The sequence below is a fragment of the Panthera pardus genome, unplaced genomic scaffold, assembly GCF_024362965.1.
Source record: "Panthera pardus isolate Hobbes unplaced genomic scaffold, ASM2436296v1 HiC_scaffold_16, whole genome shotgun sequence".
Lineage (NCBI taxonomy): Eukaryota > Metazoa > Chordata > Mammalia > Carnivora > Felidae > Panthera > Panthera pardus.
Genome location: NW_026526721.1, coordinates 131,700,487 through 131,722,361, shown reverse-complemented (window position 1 = coordinate 131,722,361; position 21,875 = coordinate 131,700,487). Strand labels below are relative to the sequence as shown.

General features: G+C 42.3%; 1 protein-coding gene across 7 annotated transcripts; it reads left to right on the top strand.

Annotated features, from left to right (window-relative positions):
* The first annotated feature begins 7 nt into the window (after positions 1-7).
* Positions 8-18,130, top strand: METTL6 (methyltransferase 6, methylcytidine). 7 transcript variants are annotated; one of them, XM_053903829.1, is made up of 6 exons: positions 8-118; positions 1,116-1,490; positions 3,175-3,309; positions 8,673-8,843; positions 15,417-15,558; positions 17,445-18,130. In XM_053903829.1, exons 2-6 carry the CDS (start codon positions 1,266-1,268, stop codon positions 17,624-17,626), a joined length of 855 nt encoding a protein of 284 aa, XP_053759804.1. In that variant the 5' UTR covers positions 8-118; positions 1,116-1,265; the 3' UTR covers positions 17,627-18,130. The 7 variants fall into 7 exon arrangements, with proteins under 7 accessions (XP_053759804.1, XP_053759803.1, XP_019291617.1 ...); XM_053903828.1 differs by having other exon boundaries at positions 13-124; XM_019436072.2 differs by having other exon boundaries at positions 29-140; positions 3,175-3,294.
* The last annotated feature ends 3,745 nt before the right edge of the window (positions 18,131-21,875 follow it).

Genomic DNA, 21,875 nt, shown 5'->3' with positions numbered 1-21,875 from the left:
AAGGATTCCGCCGGGAGAGGTCCTCGAGGGGGATTTGTCCCCGGACCGAAGCTCCCTGATCCGGCTTCCGAGGCCGGTCCGGGCTGAGGGCTGAGTGCGTCCGTCCCTACCCGTCCAGGTGAATGTAAGAAGTGATGACGGTGAGCCCAAGCGCGGCGAACTAGATGAACACGGGTCTGACAGCCAGTGTGGCCAGCTCTCCGCAGGCCCGGGCGGCCCGGGCGCCCTAGTTTCTCCCAAGCGTCCGGAGCCCTACGGACCCTACCCCGCGCGTCACTGGCCTCTTATCCTTCACGCGTTAATGGAGGAACGAGAGCCTCAGCCCCTGGAAAACGGCGCTACCCTCCGATTCGTGAGACGGCCTCTTAGGTGTGTGATCAGAATCTCAGGCTGCCGGGCTTGACTACAAATTCCCCCCCGAAACTGGGTCTCGGATCCTTGAGAAATGATCACCCCACTTGACCACCCGTCGCCATTTCGGGAAGCTGGTGTGGTTGTTTTAAGTCACCCTTTCACGGGCATTAAAAGTTGATGTTTCCTCCCTAAGATTTCTCAGTCACTTCTTGGGAGTGTCCTTTTTCTAAACCAAACCGATTTAGTATTATTATATTTTTTTAATGTTTATTTATTTTAAAGAGAGGTAGAGACAGAGCACGAGTTGGGGAGGCACAGACAGAGGGAGAGAGAGAGAGAGGGAGACACAGAATCCCAAGCAGGCTCCAGGCTCTAGGCTGTCAGCACCGAGCCCGACCCAGGGCTGGAACTCACAAACTGCAAGATCATGACCTGAGCTGAAGTGGGACGCCTAACGGACCGAGCCACCCAGGCGTCCCTAAACCGATTTATTATTATAATAGTTAACTTATTCTGGTTTGAACTAGAGTTTGGTGCGTGAGAGCCCTGGCCACTGAATGTAAGCCCTCTGAAGGTAGGGATTGTGTCTTGGGCTTCTTTCTGACCGACCTCTTGTAGAGTGGGCAGGGTTTTTGTGTTGAGTCAGCATCTAGTATGTGGTGAGTTGAACTGTTTGGTGAAAGAACCGTTCTAAAGCGACTAACCAGCGTCTTAAAAACTGTCCTAGAACCACTAACCGGAATCTCCTTTTTCCTGCAAAGCACCCAGTGCTGCCCGAGGCTTGAGCCCAACGTGAAGAACCACATTTGGACAAATCCTTCCTATGTCTGCAGTATCAGCTTGGATTACTCAGGTTATTCAGGGTTGGGGAATCTTCAGCGGTGTTAAATATATTACCATCAACTTATGGGATGGCTTCTTTGCAAAGGAAAGGGCTGCAGGCAAGAATTCTCAGCGCTGAAGAAGAGGAGAAATTGAAAAGAGACCAGGCTTTAATGTCTGATTTTAAACAGCAAAAACTGGAAAAAGAGGCTCAGAAGAACTGGGACCTTTTTTACAAAAGAAATAGCACTAACTTCTTCAAAGATAGACACTGGACCACCAGAGAGTTTGAGGAACTCAGATCATGTAGAGAGGTAAACTAATATTGAACCTTGTTTGAGTTTTTCATTTCAAATGTGAAGAGGAGTGTTTATTGCCTTCCTATGGGTCTCCAGTGGATTTAGTAGGTCCTGGGTTGTATGTAGGAAAGAGAGCTTTCGAGGGCATTTTCTGTTTCTTAAAGCCAGTCTGAAAGTCATAAATATTGAATTCATACTGGGTGACTTAAGTGACAGATTCAGATTCATAATAAAGACGATAAACACTTTACCATGGCCCTTTTGTAGAACTCTACATGTTGTGTAATTTAAGCCCTACAATAACAGTGTGAAGTAGACATCATCATTATCCCCACTTGCAGGTAAAATGGGGCACAAAGCTCTTTTAAGAGAGTTGTCTAATGATAGAACATGGTGAGGGAAGAAGTCCAGATTTGAGTGCAAGCAGTTTAGTCCCAGAGCCTGTTATTTTAGCTATTATCCTGTGTTTTCTTCTTTTTTTTTTTTAATGTTTATTTATTTGAGAGAGAGAGAGAATCCCAAGGAGACACCATGCTCAGCATGGAGCCCATCTCTGGGCTTGATCTCACCAGCATGAGATCATGACCTGAGTTGAAATCAAGAGTCGGTGTGGTTTATATACACAATGGAGTACTATGTGGCAATGAGAAAGAATGAAATATGGCCTTTTGTAGCAACGTGGATGGAACTGGAGAGTGTGATGCTAAGTGAAATAAGCCATACAGAGAAAGACAGGTACCATATGTGTTCATTCTTATGTGGATCCTGAGAAACTTAACAGAAGTCCATGGAGGAGGGGAAAAAAAAAAGAGGTTAGAGAGGGAGAGAGCCAAACCATAAGAGACTCTTAAAAACTGAGAACAGGGGCACCTGGGTGGCTCAGTCGGTTAAGTGTCAGACTTCAGCTCAGGTCACGATCTCGCGGTTCGCGAGTTCGAGCCCCGCGTCAGGCTCTGGGCTGATGGCTCAGAGCCTGGAGCCTGCTTCCGATTCTGTGTCTCCCTCTCTCTCTGCCCCTCCCCCGTTCATGCTGTGTCTCTCTCTGTCTCAAAAATAAATAAACGTTAAAAAAAAAATTTTTTTAAAAAAACTGAGAACAAACTGAGGGTTGATGGGGGTGGGAGGGAGAGGTGGGTGGGTGATGGGTATTGAAGAGGGCATCTTTTGGGATGAGCACTGGGTGTTGTATGGAAACCAATTTGACAATAAATTTCATATATTAAAAAAAAAAAAAAGAAAAGAAATCAAGAGTCGGATGCTGTGGGGTGCCTGGGTGGCTCAGTTGGTTGAGCACTCGACATCAACTCAGGTCATGATCGAGAGTTCGTGGGTTCCAGCCCCACATCAGGCTCTCTGCAGTCTTTGCAGAGCCCACTTTGCATCTTCTGTTCCCCTCTCTCTCTGCGCCTTCCTGGCTCCTGCTCGCCCTCTCTCTCAAAAAAATAAAACATTAAAAAAGAAAGGGGGGGAGGGATGCCTAATCGACCGAGCCACCCAGGTGCCCCTGCTGTGTTTTCTTTATACTAAGCTGCCCAGTGTTGGACGACAAGCAAGGTATCAGTATTAGCTTTAGGTTCTCAGTTCACTTGTTTACTGTCTGCCCCACGGGGGCAGAAACCTTGCTTCTCACTGTTTGGAGACATGTTGTAGTTTGGTTTGTTTCTCGATGATGCAAACGACTTTGCATCTCTTTCCCCAGTTTGAAGATCAAAAATTGACTGTGCTTGAAGCTGGCTGTGGTGTTGGGAACTGTTTATTCCCGCTTTTAGAAGAAGATCTGAATATCTTTGCCTATGCCTGTGACTTTTCTCCAAGAGCAGTTGAGTATGTCAAGGTTGGTGCCTTGTCCATGTTTCTGTTATATTACTGTTTTCTTAGATTTCTTTGACCTGCCTCTCTGCCCATTTGTTTATTAATTCCAGTTCTCTCTTTGAAGCTAACCAGCTATGACCATCATGAATGTGTTTTTCCTGTTTAAATACCTGTATCATACATACAGAAACACAGCTTTGGGGTACCTGCATGGCTCAGTCAGTTGAGCATCTGACTCTTGATTTCAGCTCAGGTCATGATCCCAGGGTTGTGGGATTGAGCCCTGCATTGGGGCTCTGCACCTCTCCTCTGCTCATACTCTGTCTCTAAAATTAAAAAAAAAGAAAAGAAACACAGCTTATTCAGAAAAGTAGAAAGAACTACCAAAATGATACCCATATGCTTCTACCTAAATTGAATGATTGCCAGAATTTTGTACATTTGCTTTATAGACTTGTTTCTTTGCTCAACTATTTTAAAGTATAGATGTCAAGACACTTCCATCTGAAATATGTCTGCATACATATTCAAAAAATACGGACTTTATCTGCATGGTGCAATACATGAACTGTAATCTCCTAATGTCATTAATATTCAGAATGGATTTAGATTTACCCAAGTAGTCCCAAGTGTCTTTTATAGATGTATTTAATCGAGGACTAAATCTTGTACTTCTTAATGTACCTTAAATCTCCTTAGCCTAAAACATCCCTGCCCTTCCCCTTGACCTTTTCCCCACTGGCTTTGAGCTTATTTTTTCTCTTTAATTTTTTTTTATGTTTATTTTTGAGACAGAGAGAGAGTATGAGCAGGAGAGGGGCAGAGAGAGAGGGAGACACAGAATCTGAAGCAGGCTCCAGGCTCCGGGCTGTCGGCACAGAGCCCAACATGGGGCTCAAACCCACAAACCATGAGATCATGACCTGAGCTGAAGTCGAACGGTTAACCAACTGAGCCACCCAGGGGCCCCTGGCTTTGAGCTTTTGAAGAGCAAGCCATTTTCTATAATTCAGTCCCACATTCCATATTGGTCTGATTGTTTATTCATATCATTCAACTTGTTCCTTTATCCTCTGTATTTCCTTTACTGTAAACTAGAAGTTAGATTTAAACCAGGTAAAATATTTGTGGCAAAAATACTGTAATAAGTAATGTTGTATCTTTGATATTGCATCCTGTCAGGAGGCATTAATGTCTGGTAATGCTAGCTTTAGTTTTGATCTCTGGGTTAAGGTAGTAACTACCTAATTCCCACCTAAAAAGTACCTTCCTAAGGGGTACAAGTATTTACCTTTTGCTATTAACAAATATGTGGGGGATACTTGGGCAAACATCTAACTTTCCATCAACCTTTTACAGTTGTACCATCCATTAGTAGTTTTTTTAATAGCGGTATCACATTGTACTATAACTTGCTTTCTTCACTCCACATCCTATCTTGTACTTTGGTTTTTTTTTGTCTTAGTACATACAGGTCTACTGTATTTTACTTAGCTGTTGTAGTATTCCACAGAATGGATATACCGTACTTTAACAGTTACCCTGTTGCTGTTTGTTTAAATTACTTCTGATTTTTTACTCTTACAAATAGGGTTAATGTGGCACTATGTGCCACTCCCCAAAACACGTGTGTGCATTTTTCTCTTTGGTGATGGAAGAATTCCTTGGAGAAACGGTACACACATTTAAATTTTAATATTTGATGTATATTTTGTAATTTAATATATAAATTTTAATATATAGCTCCTATTCTGTCTATATTCTCAACGTTTGATATCAGTCTTTTTTGTATCTTCTAATCTTAGGGACAAAAAGTAATACTCCATATTTTAGTTTGTTTACCCCTTATATATGTAAATAAGCATTAGTTTTTCTTCTGATTGTGAGTTTCTTTATTCCGTATGTATTTATCGAGAGCCTAGTATGTGCCAGTCACTGTTCCACACACTGGGACTAAGTAGTGAACAAAACACAAAAAAAATCCCTCAGGTGGAGCTTGTATTATACTATGAATTGTCTGTTCATAACCTTGGCTCATTTTTCTGTCATTTCTTTATCTTTAGGGTATATTCTGGATATTGTTTCATTTTTTACAAACATTTCTAGTTTATTTAGCATTGCTTTATGGTTTGTCTTTCAGCAGGATTTAAACTATGTGCAAATTTATTAATGTTTTCCTTTCAAGGCTCTAAGGTCTTAAGTCTTGTTTAAGAGTCCTCTAACCTTCTACATAGTTTTAAAGCTTTGGTTATCATGTTTTTTAATCTGGAAAAATTTTGGCCCTTATTTCTTCAAATATTTCTTCAGCTCTGTTCTCTCTTCTGAGATTCTAATGGCATGTGTATTATACCATTTGCTATTGTATGGCGGTTTGTTTTCTTGGATGGTGGTTTGTCTTCTTAACTTTTTTTCTCTTTGCATTTTCAGTTTGTATAATTTCTTTCATCCTATCTACAAGTTTACGGACTCCTTCTTAGGTAGTAAATGTTCCTATTGATAGCCTTTCAAAAGCATTCTTCATATTTGTTGCTGTGTTTTTGGTTTTTAGTTCGTCTAGTCGATGTTTTTGTAGTTTCTATTTCTCTGCTGAAATTACCTATTTGATCTTAAACTTTGTCTATGTTTTTCATTAGAGTCTTTCACTTATTAATCACAGTTATTTTAAATGCCCAAACTTCTAGTTCCTATATCTGTGTCATATTTGAGTCTGGTTCTGATGATTGCTTTGTCTCTTCAGACTATTTTTTCTTGCCATTTGGTATGTCTTGTACTTTTTTTTTCACTGAAAGTCAGGTATGTTATGTAGGGCTATGGATACTGAGGTCATAAGGATTTGTAATAATCTAGACAGGAGTTGAGCTGTGTTTGAAATCTGTTACTGTTATAGTTACCTGTGAGGTTTATCGTTGCTATGGCCACCAGAGACTTCAGAGTCCTCTGGTGACTTGGTTTATGTCGCCCCTTTTGGCTTTGGGTCTGCTCTTCATACTGTTCCTCGTAAAGATCCTCTCTCTTACAACTTTCCCAGCTGCAATCCACTGTTGTTATTACCACTGGAGACTTGGTAAGGTGTGGGAGAAGGGATTGTCATCTAATGTTCTGATTCTCAGTTTTTGAACTGTATAGTGGGCCTGTGTCTCAGGGGTGTGGCCTTCACAAGTGTGTCTGCGCTCTAGGACTAGAGCTTTCCTCTCCCTTTCGTCCCTCAGTATCTACCTGCTGTCCTCCTCGATGGTCTTGAGGCCATTCTCCCTTCAGATCAAGACTAGGTCTATCAATCCCCAGCACCTCCACCAAAAAAAAAAAAAAAAAAAAAGACTAGGTCTGGGGGGTGCTGGCTCAGTCCGAAGAGCTTGCAACTCTTGATGTTAGGGTTGTGAGTTCAAGCCCTACATTGGGTGTGGAGTTTACTAAAAAAATAAACTTAAAAAAAAAAAAATTAAGAATGGGTCTGGGCAGAGCAGTTTCCTCCCCTCTTGGCAGTGGTATTCGCTAGTACCCTAAGGCTGCAGGCTCCAGGAGACCTTTCCCCTGTAGTTTGAATCTTTTCTTCCTTAAAGGAGATGAGAAAGTCCAGTACTAGATGGAGCACCATCTTCTCTGTGAGAGCCCCGTGATGTTCTTAGAAGAAACACCTATAAAAAGATGGGAATGTTCCTGTTACTTCCACCCCCAGAGGCCCAGAGGCTTCACGCTATAACATCCGCACTCAGTCTACAGCAGTTTGTCAAATTTCTAGTTTTATCTTTCCAGTTTGGGGGTTTCTGCCTCAGGTAAGCAAATGCTTCGGTCCTGTCTCTCCCTGAAGGCACTTATCTGTCTCCAGATTGGGGGACGGCTGCTGGTTCGTTGGCCTCTATTCTTTGATGGGTTCACAAAAAAAGCCATTACTTGGCTGTCTGTCCATCTTTTTTCTTATTGTAAGGATGGGAGCTGCATTTTTATACTACTGTACGTCTTTGAACTGAAACCAGAACCTTTAAGTCACCTAGGTAACCAATTGTCCTTTAGCACAAGTGTATAGCTAGTTGTTCTAGCACAATAAGTTGAATGAGAAAATTCATTTTTCTTCCCTGATAATTGTCACTTTTATTGTCTACCTTTTTTGATATGTCATCTTTGTCACTTGTCTTTTGTCATATGCGATACTAAATTCCCCTATATACGTGGGTCTGTTTTGGGGACTCTGATCTGTCTTCGTAGTCTATTTGTCCCCATTCTCAAACCTCATTGTTTCAGTACTGCATTTTGTAGTATGTTTTGAAGTCCAGTAGTGTACCTCCTCCTTCATTGTTCTTCAGTTTAAAAATTGGCTTGGCTATTCCTAAAGATTTTTGCTTCCAGATGAATCAAATTTGCCTTTGTGTCAAGTTTCTAGAAATCTATTGGGATTCTATTGAGATTGCATTGGATTTAGAAGCAGATTTATAGGTAGAATTGACGTCTTTTCAATATTGAATCTTCCCATCCAAGAACTTTTTATTTATTCGAGTCCTTATTTACGTTAAAGAAAGGTTTGTGGGGCGCCTGGGTGGCTCAGTCGGTTGAGCGTACGACTTTGGCTCAGGTCATGATCTCACAGCTCGTGAGTTCGAGCCCCATGTCGGGTTTGTGCTGACAGCTCAGAGCCTGGAGCCTGCTTCTGCTTCTGTGTCTCCCTCTCTCTGCCCCTGACCCACTCACATTCTCTCTGTCTCTCTCAAAAAAAAACATTAAAAAATTTTTTTCTTAAAGAAAGGTTTGTTATTTTTTTTATAATGTCTTATAAGATCTTAGACTTTATGATACTCTTTATTTATAAGAGTATTATATGTATTTTTTCTGATAATGCTCTTAAACCCCCCATTCAAAATGTACAGGAACACACTTGTTTAAAAAAAAAAAAAGTGGGGGTGGGGCGGGGAAGAAGAAGAAATTTGGTTTATTTGGCTTGCTGTCTCAAGGGAAAATATGCAGAACTGTGGGAGCATCTCCATGAGTGGATCGGGAAGGACTTCTCAGAGGATTTAGGCTTGTAATGGGTGATTTCAAAGGAGGATTAAGGAAGCACGGGTCAGTTTTGACTTATCCCTCTAGAAATCTATGCTTCTAGAATGCGCAGCTTTGAACATGAGATAGCTCCTCAGTGTTCTATCGTCAGTTAAAGATGATTTGTTAAAATGAAATCTTGCCCCTCCTAGTAACATCAAATGCTACAGGCGTTAGCGTGCAAATGGCACATTACTCAGTTTTACCCAGTAACAAAGTGATCTGTGATTTTTGTGTAGCAGTGCACAAGTGGAAATAGATCCATTTTCCATCGGATCTCCTTTTGATGCTATATTTTTCTCTGTGTGTCAACATGGGTGTTGCATTAAAATTCTTTTCTTTTTCCCCCTTCTCTAGCAAAATCCTTTATATGACACAGAAAGATGCAAGGTGTTCCAGTGTGATCTAACCAAAGATGACCTTCTGGAACATGTGCCCCCAGAGTCCGTGGATGTTGTCATGTTGATATTTGTCCTCTCTGCTGTTCACCCTGATAAGATGCACCTTGTCTTACAAAACATTTACCAGGTTAGTAATTTGGAACCTGGAGGTTGGACATCCTGATCTTTTTGCTTACCTCCCCTCTGAGGCTCATGTCTAGTTCACAAAGCCCCCTCGTTCTCACTAGGTGTAGGCCATGCAGTCAGTGTATCGAAGGGGTTCTCCTACCTAAAACATTCAGTTTGAATTCTGGTTTGTCTGGTAGCCATCACTGCTCTTCAGTTTGGCCAGCTTTGGAGCGAGGATGATTTTGTAGTTATCTGAGCTCTGTGCATGGAATAACATGCAGATAGTCCCTGCTGGAAAAGGAGAAGAAGATATGGTTCGGGGTCAAGAATGTAGTCCGGCATCAGAGTGCCTAGAGACGATACCTGGCTTCCCTGCTTAGGCAAGTTTCTTTACCTCCCTGAGCCTCAGTTTCATTACCTATATAATACTGAGATACTGAGATGAAATACACGCAATATGTATAAAGTGCTTAGTACAATGCCTAGAAGGTGGTAAGTGCTCTTCAAAAATCAGCCGTTGTTGTCACTATCATCATTGTTGCCAGAATGAGGAGAACCCAAACTTCTCTGGCCATCAGGAGGCTGCTGTAGCATTCAGGAAGTAAAGCATCACTCTTAAGTCATGTGACTCAAGACAAATCACGTCATCTTCCTTCTGTGGGCTTCAGTGTCCTTGGCTGTAAAATGGGGGTGTCTGTTAGGGTTATTGTGAGATGCAAGTGAGATCATGAATGAGGCTGCTTTGTAAACTACGGTAGAAGCTCTCTTATCTGTGGCAACAATGTTGATTAAAGATCAACTAAATCAAAAAATCATGAAAAGGGTACATTCTTACCTTAAACATTTTGTTATGACTTAAAATATGTTACTATTCTTTTATCACTCTTTTGATGTAGAGCCACGGCCCTTTCTTTTGAGTATGGGGCTATTTACCATCTTTCTTACCATCTTATGAACCACATACATAGTAGAGTTTTGGCTTCTTTAAAAGTGGAGCAAAGACTTAAAAATGATTGGAAACTTAACGCAAGGGCAAATTTTTTTATATTTTTAACCTAGACTCACCTTTGGTTCTCCCATGTCTAACAGCAGTTCAGTGCTTCTCTATCAAGTCTTTCCAAAAGTTTCAGTGTACTTTTCAGAGAAAATAAAAATGCTCTTTACTTGCATTGCATTGTTTATATATTCATATATAATTCTAAATCTAAGTACAGCTGGTGTAAGCAAGTTTGGGAACCAACACAAGTGACCAGTGGTAAGCATGCAGGTCACCTGGGGGCCACTAAATGGCAAGGGCACACAATGTGGAAAGCCTGTTAAGCCTCACCTGTTCAGCGAGTCAGAGGCCTCAGTCAGTCTGCTTTATAAAAGGGAGGGAAGAACATTCAGCAAGTTGAAAAAGTAGACGTTTTAAATGTTTTTAAGTAGCGAAACAAACTTCAAGACACTGGAAACCTTTTAGGGAGTAATTATTCTCACTTAAAACAACATTTTAAGAAATTCAGATGTTGCCACGGTGGTTTCAGCTCTCTGCTCGTGAGGTTTTGTAAGGTTTTTTCTCCTTATTTCCCCTTTCCCTGCCCCTGGTATCTGAGCAGATGAGAACCCAGCATATACCCACAAATGGGCATGGAACTGAAGCTGAGTAAAGAGGGAAGAGAGGGCATCAGGGAAAAGATGGTAGGATCACCTGATTTGAAGGTCCAGGTGAGGATAAAGGATGATGAAAGATGGGGAAGTAGAGAGAGAGCTGGAAAGATGGGGCAGGGGGGATGACCAAGGTGACTCGTATGACACTGAGAGACCGGAGGGGTTATGCTTTTTAGTGTTGACAAGACTTCAGGACGTTACCATGGGAGTGAGTGGTTTGGAAGGGTAAGACCTTGGAAAAGTTCAGGTCATTAAGAGGCCAGCATATTTGGAGGGATAATCCACATATATTGAAATTACTCTGAACTAAGAATGGAGTAGTATTAAGGAGAGGAGAATAAATCAGAAACATTCATCCTGAAACAGGGAAATGACCCTGGCACTAATAGATGACAGTAATATTAAGGGATAGCAGATGATATAATCTGATGACAAGAGATTCAGAGCTAGGGATTTTAGGGAGGAAAGAGAATACATGAGAAAGTAGCAATGAGAAGCATGGAGGGCGCTAGGCTCATCTCTAAGCCCAGTGGTACAAAGGTGAGGAGAGAAAACAGCCATGACTTGAGAGGTTGCAGGGAAAACAGTGTCCTCAGGAACAGTCTGTTAGCACCAGGATGTGAAAGGAACATTGAGAAGAGGTGGATACTAGTGATTTCACTGATGAAAGGTTTCAGGGATTGGAGAGAAGTAGGAGTTGGGGACAGAATAAAGAGCATCTGGAACTCGATGGGGCGAGAGCGCCTACTATCAGTTTTGCTTTTCAGCATTATCCTGGTGGTCCTAATCAGCTCAAAAAGACAAGAAAGAAAATAAAAGATGGGGGGAAAATAGGGATGAAAGACAAAACTCATTTGCAAATAATGTAATTGTCTAATTAGAATATATTGAGACTATAAAAGTATAAGATGAATGTACTCTGCTTAGTGTCACAGAGCTCTTCACACCTAACAAAGAGTAGCATGCATTGTGCAATCTTACTTTTCCATTTAATATTATACATTTTATTTTCTTAATTTTTAAAAAAAAATTTTTGTGTGTATTTATTTATTTTGAAAAAGGGAGAGCGAGAATCCCAAGCGGGCTCCGCACTGTCAGCACAGAGCCTGATGTAGGGCTCAAACCCACAAACCATGAGATCATGACCTGAGCTGAAACCAAGAGTCGGAGGCTTAATTGACTAAGCCACCCACGTGCCCCCTATACATTTTATTTTTTGTTGTTGTTTGATCGATTGGAGGTTTTGGGTAGGGTTTTTTTGTTTGTTTTCTGAGCAAATTGACAAGGTGGTTCTAAGTTTACATGAAAGAACAAAGATCAAAACACTTCTGAAGAAAAACAAAACGGGGGAAATCTGTACCCTACCAGATGAAAAGACTTCTTACTGCTACAGTAATTAAGATAGAATGATGTTAGCAGAGGGACAACTTGAATGTGATAGCTTAAACACAGATCCACGCATACATGGGAATTTGATATATGGTAGAAGTGACAATGAAGATCACTAGAAAAATAGGGACTGTTCAGTAAGTGATGCTGGGACCACTGGGTGTCCATGTAGGAAAGAATGATTGTACTTCTCCTTCACATCCTATACAAAAATCATTCTCGGGTGAATTAAAGACTTAAGTGAAAAAGACAAAAATGTAAGCGTTTCAGAAGAAAATACAGGAAAAAATCTCTATGACCTCACAGTGTGGAGTTTTTTCAAAAGATGACTCAAAGCATTCTAAGCATAAAGATGATTATAACAAAAGTAGGAATTTCTGTTCTTCAAAAGACAATACAAAGAAAAAAAACCCAACAACTTTGGAAAAGTGAGTTAAAGTCTATAAACTGTTCAAAGATTAGTACCCAGAATACGTGAGAAATTCCTGTGAAAGAAGTACAAGCAAATTAATAGAAAAATGGGCAGATATGAATAGTCGTTTTATTGAAGAGAACACACATATGAAAAGATTATCTCAGTAACCCAGGAAATGTAAAATAAAACCCCAATGAGATACCGCTAGGTTAACCAAATTAAAGAAGTCTGACAAAGCCAAGTATTGTTGAGGGTATGCCTATTCTTGACTTAAATAGAAACATACAGGGGCGCCTGGGTGGCTCAGTCGGTTCAGCGTCCAGCTCTTGGTTTCAGCTCAGGTCACGATCTTGCCGTTTCGTGAGTTTGAGCCCCGCGTCAGGCTCCACGCTACCAGCGCAGAATAGGATTTAATAAAATTAATGGAATTTTCTGCCTCCCCCACTCGCACTGTCTCTCTCTCTCTCAGGGTAAACTATTTAGAAAAATTTTAGTGGAAACATACAGTATATTATTTATATTTTAACAGTAATGAAATTTTTTTATTATTATTCAGTTGAGCTGTCTCAATCCACACCTGGCCCCTGTTGTAATCTTTCTTTGGTAACAAATTCCATTTCAGCAGTCCTTTCTATTTTTACCCCCAATAGAATTCTTTTTTCAGCTGATGTGGAATGAGTTCACAACAGTAGCAGATTGCGATCTCTCTGCCATCATACGTAGTGCCTGAGTCATTAATTCGAAACCATGTGCTTCATCTGAAAATTACAGAAGGAGAAGCAATCTCTCAGCCTCTGACAACAAGACCCAAAGGTGGGCAGCTCTGAGGCCTTCATGAACAACCACAGTAATAAGCTGTGGTAAGATAGATGTAATTACTGTAGAATGTTAACACTGAGAATTTTTAAAACTAGGTTTCAACTGAAAGACAACCTTAAGGTTGAATTCCCTCATTTTGGGAATAGAATGAAGTAAAAATAGACAAAATTTGTCATCAGAAGACCTCGATATTTGTCTGCCAGTGCCACCAACTTGCCTTGAAATCTCAGACAAGTCACTCTGACTCTGAGCCTTGCTCGCCGTAAAAGTGGCTATAATAGACCTCCCGTTCCCCTCCCTCCCCACCCCTAACCTACTTCTTGGAGTTGTTTAGAGAATGAAAGAACGTAATGGTGAAAAATGCCTGCTAGCCATGATCAAAGGAAGCATTAGTATTGAACTTATTATTTTATAGACAAGAAAACACAGGGATGAAATTACTTGCTCAAGGTTATTCAACTAGTTATGGAAGAACTGGGATATGAAGCAAGACTTCCAAATTCCTGAGTGTTCTTCCCACTGTCCCATGGAGCCTTCCTTCTTCTGCAATTAAGAATAAGCCTTTTTCCTATAAACTAAATTTTTCAGAATTTTCTCTTCACAATTCACATTTTTTTAAAACTTGGCGTTCTAGACTAAGATAGGATGTTTTTACCCAAGAGGCTCTTTACTGATGCTATTTAGAATGCGTCCCTCATTGATTAGAATTTACTAAATGAGGAAACTGCAGCTCACTTGGAAGTATCAGGGACAGTCTTTCATACCCCTATTCAAGAGGAAATACATCAAACTGCATCAAAAGTCTAATATGTCACGTCTTAAAAATCATCTTATTGTTGTGATGAATCAGAATAAGGTTTAATTGGGGGTGCCTGGGGTGGTTCAGTTGGTTAAGTGTCCAACTCTTGATCTCAGCTCAGGTCCTTTTTCCTTTTTTTTTTTTTTAATGTTTTATTTATTTTTGAGGCGGTGGCGGGGGCAGAGGGGCAGAGAGAGAGGAAGACACAGAATCTCAAGGAGGGTCCAGGCTCCAAACTGTCGGCACATAGCCTGACATGGGGCTCAAACCCACGAACCGTGAAATTACGACCCAAGCTGAAGTTGAACACTTAACTGACTGAGCCACCCAGGCACCCTGATCTCCGCTCAGGTCTTGATCTCAGGGCTGTGAGTTCAGTCCTTGCGTTGGGCTCTGTGCTGGGCATGAAGCCTACTTTTAAAAAAATACAGAATAGGGTTTAATAAAATTAATGCCTTTTAAGTCCGCTCTTATTTAGTAGCGTTCATGCATTTTGAAAGAATTCTCACATAAAAAGGAAATGTCACAGTACATACCACTTTCTCTTCATTTTGAAAAGCGTATGCTATTTGCTTTATAAGATGGAGGGAGTTATAATACCCACACCCTGCCGGTGCCTACTCCCAATTTTCGAGACACCTACTCTGTGACACCTGTCTCTGAAAGACTTCAGTGAGGGACTCCCAGCCGGGCCTGACCATGATCCCCTTCCCTACACTGCTGCACTGGCCTGAGGACCTGTTATAAGGCACATGTAGGACGAATACTCAGTTACCCCTCCTCCCCTTAGCCGTGCTTTTCTTGTCAGTAGCGTGAATGGAATTGGAATGACACTTCCCCCAATCCCCCTCCAGGGCTAACAGGTGTCTCTGATTCTACAATATGATGCCTTTTGACCCAAATGTGCGTCTTGACTACCCCCCACTTAGTGGCCGAGGTATGAATCGTGCATAAATCACTTATGTAGTGTCCATTTTCTCATCTTGCACGAGGATGATAATCTCTCCTTTCTCCCTCCTGTCTGATAAACTGCCGAGTGCACTCTGTTATTAGCATGGTGGGCAAGCTATGCATAATTGTAGCACAGTGAAACCCAAGTGGAGACTTAAAATGAGGAAAGCCAGCTAGAATCAGTAAGAAGCCAAAAGGACATATTTTTTTAAAGGGTCACTTTGACTTCAGGATCATATACTAGGAGATGGCTGATAAAATGGCAGGAGAACGTGCCTTAAGATAAGACTTTGATTTAACGTCATTAGCATTTTAATTGATATGACATTGGACCTTGTAGGTGCTCAAGAAGTATCCCTCTAATGCGTGGGGCCCCGCAGGTCTTGCTATACCTTTGATTAGGAGTCTGTTTTTCCTTCAAACTATGGATGGTTCAGTCTGGTTCCTTTCATAATTATCACAAATGTAAGATATTTTAATCCCTGAATCAATCAGATTTTATTTTATTTGAATAAGTTTTATTTGCCTGGGTTCCCCAGAGTTACGTGCCGCCTGCTTTTGTTTCATAGGTATTAAAACCAGGCAAAAGTGTCTTGTTTCGGGACTATGGGCTGTATGATCATGCCATGCTTAGGTTTAAAGCTGGCAGCAAACTTGGAGAAAACTTTTATGCTAGACAAGACGGAACCAGATCGTATTTTTTTACTGATGGTAAGATTAATGGAATTTGTCTTTAATTGTTTACTTGCTTGCATTATCACTGGGGTACTGGCCGGAGGCGGGGGCGGCTGCACGTAGCGCAAGGTCCCGGCTGGAACAGTCTCCGACGCGCACCACCTAGCACCTGGGACGACAGGGACGAGGCCCTGGCCGTGATGAGCTCACAGGCCTCCTCTGGTGACAGTGTCTAGTTAGTGAGCCCAGGTTAGTGGACAGACTCTGACATGCCACGTGGCTGCCCTGCCAGGAAATGTGCTGGAAAAGGGGGAGGCCAAATGGGGATCCTCACTTCGTCCAGTCACAAAGAAAACAGGTAGGATGGGGCGCCAAGCTGGCTCAGTCAGAAGAGCATATGTGACTTAATCTTGGGGGTCGTGAGTTCAAGCCCCACACTGGGTGTGGAGGTTACTAAAAACAAATAAATAAACTTAAAAAAAAAAGATGAGTATAATGCCTGGAGATTACCTTCCCAGGTTATAAAGGCAAGAAACCTTTTTGTATAAAGGTTTTAAGTATGCAAATTTACTATAGGGGTCTTTAAAAAGTCATTTTTAAAAAATTCCTCCTTAATATTTATTCATTTTTGAGAGACAGAGCACACACAGGGGAGGGGCAGAGAGAGAAAGGGAGACACAGAATCTGAAGCAGGCTCCAGGCTCTGAACTGTCAGCACAGAGCCTGATGTGGGGCTCGAATTCACAAACTACGAGATCGTGACCTGAGCTGAAATTGGCCACCCAACTGACTGAGCCACCCAGGGGCCCCTAAAAAGTCATTTTGATAAGAAAAGCATCCAACCCCCGAACATTATTTCAGTCTTATACTAGATATTTTGAACTATTAGTTTTAAGCCTACTTAATCCTTTGGACCACAAAATAATTACCTTCTTAAACTCTATTTTTACAGCCGTTTGTATTTCTTAAAGTATTCTTTTGGATGTAGAAGGAAATCAGAAATGAGTGATTACCATTAAAACTGCAAAGCCAGAAAATGTCAGGGGAAAGTTAAAAATATTCATGCTCCTGTTTACTGAAATCTCAATTGTAAATAATTGAGAAGATGTAGTGATGTCTGCAGAGTACGTCAGAGCATGTCCTCGGAAGCAGGGCTCTAAGGGTCTTCACTTTCACTACATGGCCATTCTGTTGGTTTCAGTGAACATGTAGTGATGTATTATTTGGGTTAAAGTTTCCTTAGGGTATATCACTACAAAGGGATTTTCCCCGCCACTCTGGTTACAGAATTTCCTCCTTCGTGTTAGGATAGGTGAGGTGCTTGGTGCAAGCAAACTGAACACATGAAGACTTTATATGAATATAGCCACTTTGAATATTGTTTCTTTTTACTCAGACATTGGTATTTGGGGATTCATAATAATAGGGCAAGGTGGCCATACTCCAGGTTGTCCTTAAACTTTTCTGATGAAATTATTTAGTTGGGGGTTTCTATTTGGGTGTGAGATGAGAAGTAGGAGTGTGTTACTTTCTAAAACAAAACCTTCTTTAAATTTTAGCACTGGAGTTTTTGTTACATTAAAAAAATACCATAACCCTCCTCCCTGCCCCCCCCCCCCGCCCCCTTTACCACCTCAGAGCAAACGTAGTATCAAGACCATGAGCGTCACAAGGGCACCTGGGCGGCTCAGTTAAGCCTCCAACTTCAGCTCAGGTCATGATCTCAGGGTTTGTGAGTTTGAGCCCCGTATCGGGCTCTGTGATGACAGCTTGGAGCCTGGAGCCTGCTTCAGATTCTATGTCTCCCTCTGCCCTTCCCCTGCTTATGTTTGCACGTTGTCTCTCTCTCTCTCTCTCTCTCTCTCTGTCTCAAAAATAAACAAACAAAAGACCGTGAGCATTGTTGATCTGCTTCCTTACAGAATTCCTGGCTCAGCTCTTTATGGACACAGGTTACGAAGAAGTGGTGAATGAGTATGTGTTTCGTGAGACGGTGAATAAAAAAGAAGGCCTGTGTGTGCCGAGGGTTTTTCTTCAGAGCAAATTCCGAAAGTGTCCTAAGAACCCAACACCCTTGACCCTGGGCCTGGGTCACAAGTCCTGACCTTTCACAAGGTTGGCATTTGTGCCTCCCCTTGAAGAGGAAAGTTTGAAGTAACTCTATTTTGTATATTTTTATATTTTAACTTTTTAAAAATGAGCATATATAATTTTTATATGAAAAGGTAGCAAGTGTGTGTGTATATTACAACAATGCAAATAAAATTTCCAGGCCTGAAAAGTAAAGAAAGTTTGATGGTATAATGTAGTGCAGCCAGGCTGTCTGACTGAAATTCCACGAAGGGAAAAGCATAAGCGCTTAAAGAGATCCTTGCCGTCACTACTGCGAGCCTGTAAGTGCGCCCCCAGGCAGCACGTCAGGCAGCCCTGTGGAAAAATGAGGCCAAATAGACCGAAATAACACATCCAGATGTATTTTTAGCCTGAAGGATTGTTCTCTTTTTCCAGTGTCTCCTATTTGCCCGTTTTTCTCCGCTTCAGTTCATTTATGTGCCTCTTCAAGACCAGTGTTTCACGAATACAGCTTTTGCTATGACTCGAGAACCCACCATGGCTCCCTGCCTAATTCTTGAGACCCTTTGTAATTGAACCAGGCCCTGGCCACACTGCCCCAGGGAGAGAGGGGAAGGCCATCTTCCCGATGCAGTTTCTCCAGGAATACGGTGGATGGACTGACCCGAGTCCCCACTGGGATATGAAGCAGTGGCTTGGGAGGTAATTGACCAACATGGCCAAAATCACACAGCTAGTGTTGCAGTGGGATATGGGGAAATCCTTAAATTAGTCTGCTGACCTGTTTCCCAAGCATCTCCAAGTAATGCCTTTTACCCTATGACATAAAATCCAAGCGCTGTTGGCTCGCTAACAAAAGATCCTATAAGCCTTCCTGCTTCCCCTCTGCAGAGAGCTTGTCTATGAGAACATTTGTGTAAAGTACGTTGACTGTGGTCTGCACCTGCAGCAAGCTAAGGCCCTTTCACCGTTGCCACATCTGAGGAGGGAGGTCCCAGTGGGGAATGGGCTGCATAATAGTCCTAGCTGGTCTGTACAACTAGAATCAATCCTGGCTCCTGGAGAGAAGCGGGGCAGGCGTTGGGGCTCAGGCAGAGTGCCGGCTGGCATCCTGCCGTCTGGGCCCGACTTCTTGGGAGGGGCTTCTGGGGATGGGGCAGGGGATGCAAGAGGAACCCCGGTCTCTTGTTGGTCTGTTGCTTCATATACTCTCTCCCTTTCTTTTGAGGGCTAAAAGATGGCTATGCTAGGTGAGAGCAAAACCGATGAGGAATTGTACAGAGTTTGTCTCTTGCAGTGTTTTTTTTTCTTTCTTTCTTTTAATCAGCTAGTAAAGATGGATCTATTGCAGGGTTCATGGGCCCTCTCCTAGATCTTGGGTCAGGCCTGGCCCCAGAGCATCTGGTAGAGGAGAGCCACGACCAGCCGCAGGGTCCCCACTTCCGGTCCAGGGCTCCTTCCTCTAGCCTTCTCCAAGTGAACCCCACTCCTAGCTTCAGCCCCAGGATGCGCCTTCCACAAAAGTCCTTCCCTCCATGAGATATGACTAGTGCTGCTTGGATTTCCGTGGCTGAGCTGAATAAAATCAGGGTATTTAAAGTAGAAAGTAGGGAGCTGTGTAGGGCGTAGGATAAGCATGGGCTTTTCTTATCAGAAGTCACTTGGAATCGTGACCTCATCATTTACCCTCATTTGTAAAATGGGGATAGCTGCTGAGAAGCACACCTACTGGAGGTTGCTGGTCCGAGGCGGATCATATGCCGAGAAACAGGAGCGATGTTCTCAAGAAAGCTGAACAGGCTAGTAAGGACCCTGGCTGTAAGAAAAGGCCTCTCTACCTTCACTAGTAGTTGGCTGAGGGGACACCCATGAATAAGACTAACTAACAGGAGCAGTTATGGCCCCAAAGTCCTACCCCATAAAGGAAAGGCTGCAAAGTTTTCACTTGGAGTAGTTAAAGTTGGCCTGATGACATAGGTAACCTCTCAGTTACCCCACTCTAAAATACATTGGTTGTAGGGGCGCTTAGCTGGCTCAGTTGGTGGAATATGTGACTCTTGGATCTTGGGGTTGTGAGTTCAAGCCCCACATCGTGTATAGAGATTGCTTAAAAATGAAAACTTTGGGGCGCCTGGGTGGCTCAGTCGGTTGGGCTGCCGACTTCGGCTCAGGTCATGATCTCGTGGTCCGTGAGTTCGAGCCCCGCGTCGGGCTCTGTGCTGGCAGTTTGGAGCCTGGAGCCTGTTTTGGATTCTGTGTCTCCCTCTCTCTGACCCTCCCCTGTTCATGCTCTCTCTCTCTCTCTCAAAAATAAAAAAAATTAAAAAATGAAAACTTTAAAATACATTGGCTATGAAATATACTACTTAAATGAATGAGGTGACATAGTCCATCAGAGTTTTAGCCATGAGCTAATGGATTGGATTAAGAAACAACAAAAATAAGGCTAAGCATAATAAAAACATGGCTACAGTCCCACTGCCTCTGTGCCTTCCTGTTGATTCTCCCCAGGCAAACCTCTTATTTCACCGCAGGTTAGGACAGTAGAGCAGCTGGGCTTTCCACATCTTGGGCGCCAGGGACCCAGGGAAGCAAAGCCACAGTTTAGTAGCAAAACTAACGGCATTTGTTAAGTCATAGACTACAGAGTGCACCAAGTATTGCCTTGTTTTCACAGACAGAAAACGGCTCCAGAAAGGTAGTGAGTACTAGTTAACAGTACTATAGAAAGTAGTAGAAGTATCATAGTATTATATAGTTCGTATCTGTACTATATATAGTATAGTACATATATTATGCTGTACGATGTATACTGTATACTATACAGTAGTAGGTATATGTTTTGAGTTTTTGATATACTACATAAATAATACTAATAAAATTATATCACATGGTTTGGAGTTTCGAAATCTGGGTTCAAGTCCAGGACTTGCATCACACAAGTCGCCAGCTTTACAGAACCTCAGTTTTCACATCCGTAAGGCTGAGTTCTTGCCGCCTACAGCTGAGGGCTGCTGTCAGCGTTTAACGAGATCATCCACTTGGGAGTGCTTTGTTCACTAAAATGTGCCAGCCAAGTGCTAGTTATTTCTATTAGTTTGTATTCCCCAAGAAGATAACCTCCCATTTTTCTTAAACCCCAATTTCTCTTCCAGAAGCCTGTCATTTTTAAGCATAGGGTCCTCAAAAGCGGCCGCAAGGGGGCGCCAGACGCTAAATAATCCCGTTGGCCTTTCCAGCGTGTCCATTTTTATTGTCATCGAAAAGGAAGGCAAATGCTTACAAATGTGTTTTCTAGGTCAACTTTATCCCATAAGATCAATTTTGACCTCATTGTGGGAATAGCAAGGATGCTTTTATCCAGCGTTCAATATACCTTACCTATGGAAGGTGGTTTGCTTTCAACTGAACTTGGACAACATTTTAGGTAATAGGTTCTGAGAGGGTCTGCAAGCCCCGCCCCCCCCATCCCTGAATGGTTCTGTGGATTCATTTTTACTGTTGCTAGGGATTAAGGCAACGCAAGAGAAGGGTCTCAGCGTGGATACTTATTTGCCTCACACATTATTCATAGTTATCTTTGACAGCATTCAGCTTCCTATTTCACAGTCGTCAACCAAGAAAGGGAAAATTGTGAAAGAAATCATGTGCACCGAGAGAGTAAAGCGGGACCGTGTTTGCTGTTGGGAGGCAAATATTGAATATGAACGTAAATAGGCTCTGCTTCTGAAGCCAAATGAGTCATTAAACACAAAATTAGCTACGTTTTCACTTTTCTGCCCTTCTCACACACGTGGCATTTCAGTAGCTAGTGTTCAGTAGGTAACAACTGGAAACAGGGTGCTGTGGGGTCACCCTGGCTGGAGTATAGGAGTAGGAGGACTGTGGGCACACACAGAGGTAGGGGACTTCACTGGGCCAAAGTGGGGCAGCTAGGAAACCAAGCACAAACACACGGCACCGGAGGAAAGAAAAAGAGGAAGAGAGGCTATGGAAAACCTGAGTGTGACCACTGTCACCATCACTTGGAAAGAATATTTCCACACTTCGCATTAGAGGCGTCATATGCCCTGGTTTAGGGCATGGCCGTGGAGATGAGAACGTGATGCAGAGCTCGTTTAGAGTATCTTCCCAAGCACATCTAGAAAACCATTGTGACCGGCAAAATGAGACAATTTACAACTTCTAACAAAATGGTCAGCTCTAATTAGAAATAGTTATTGAATTGAGACTCCCTTTGTTGCCTTTCAAATGAATAAAATTTATTTTTTTTTATATTT

Coding starts and splice junctions, on each gene's coding strand:
- METTL6 (XM_053903829.1), top strand. CDS start 1,266: ATGGCTTCTTTGCAAAGGAAAGGGCTGCAGGCAAGAATTCTCAGCGCT. Junction 1,491..3,174: donor AACTCAGATCATGTAGAGAG/GTAAACTAATAT, acceptor CTCTTTCCCCAG/TTTGAAGATCAAAAATTGAC. Junction 8,844..15,416: donor TCTTACAAAACATTTACCAG/GTTAGTAATTTG, acceptor TTTGTTTCATAG/GTATTAAAACCAGGCAAAAG.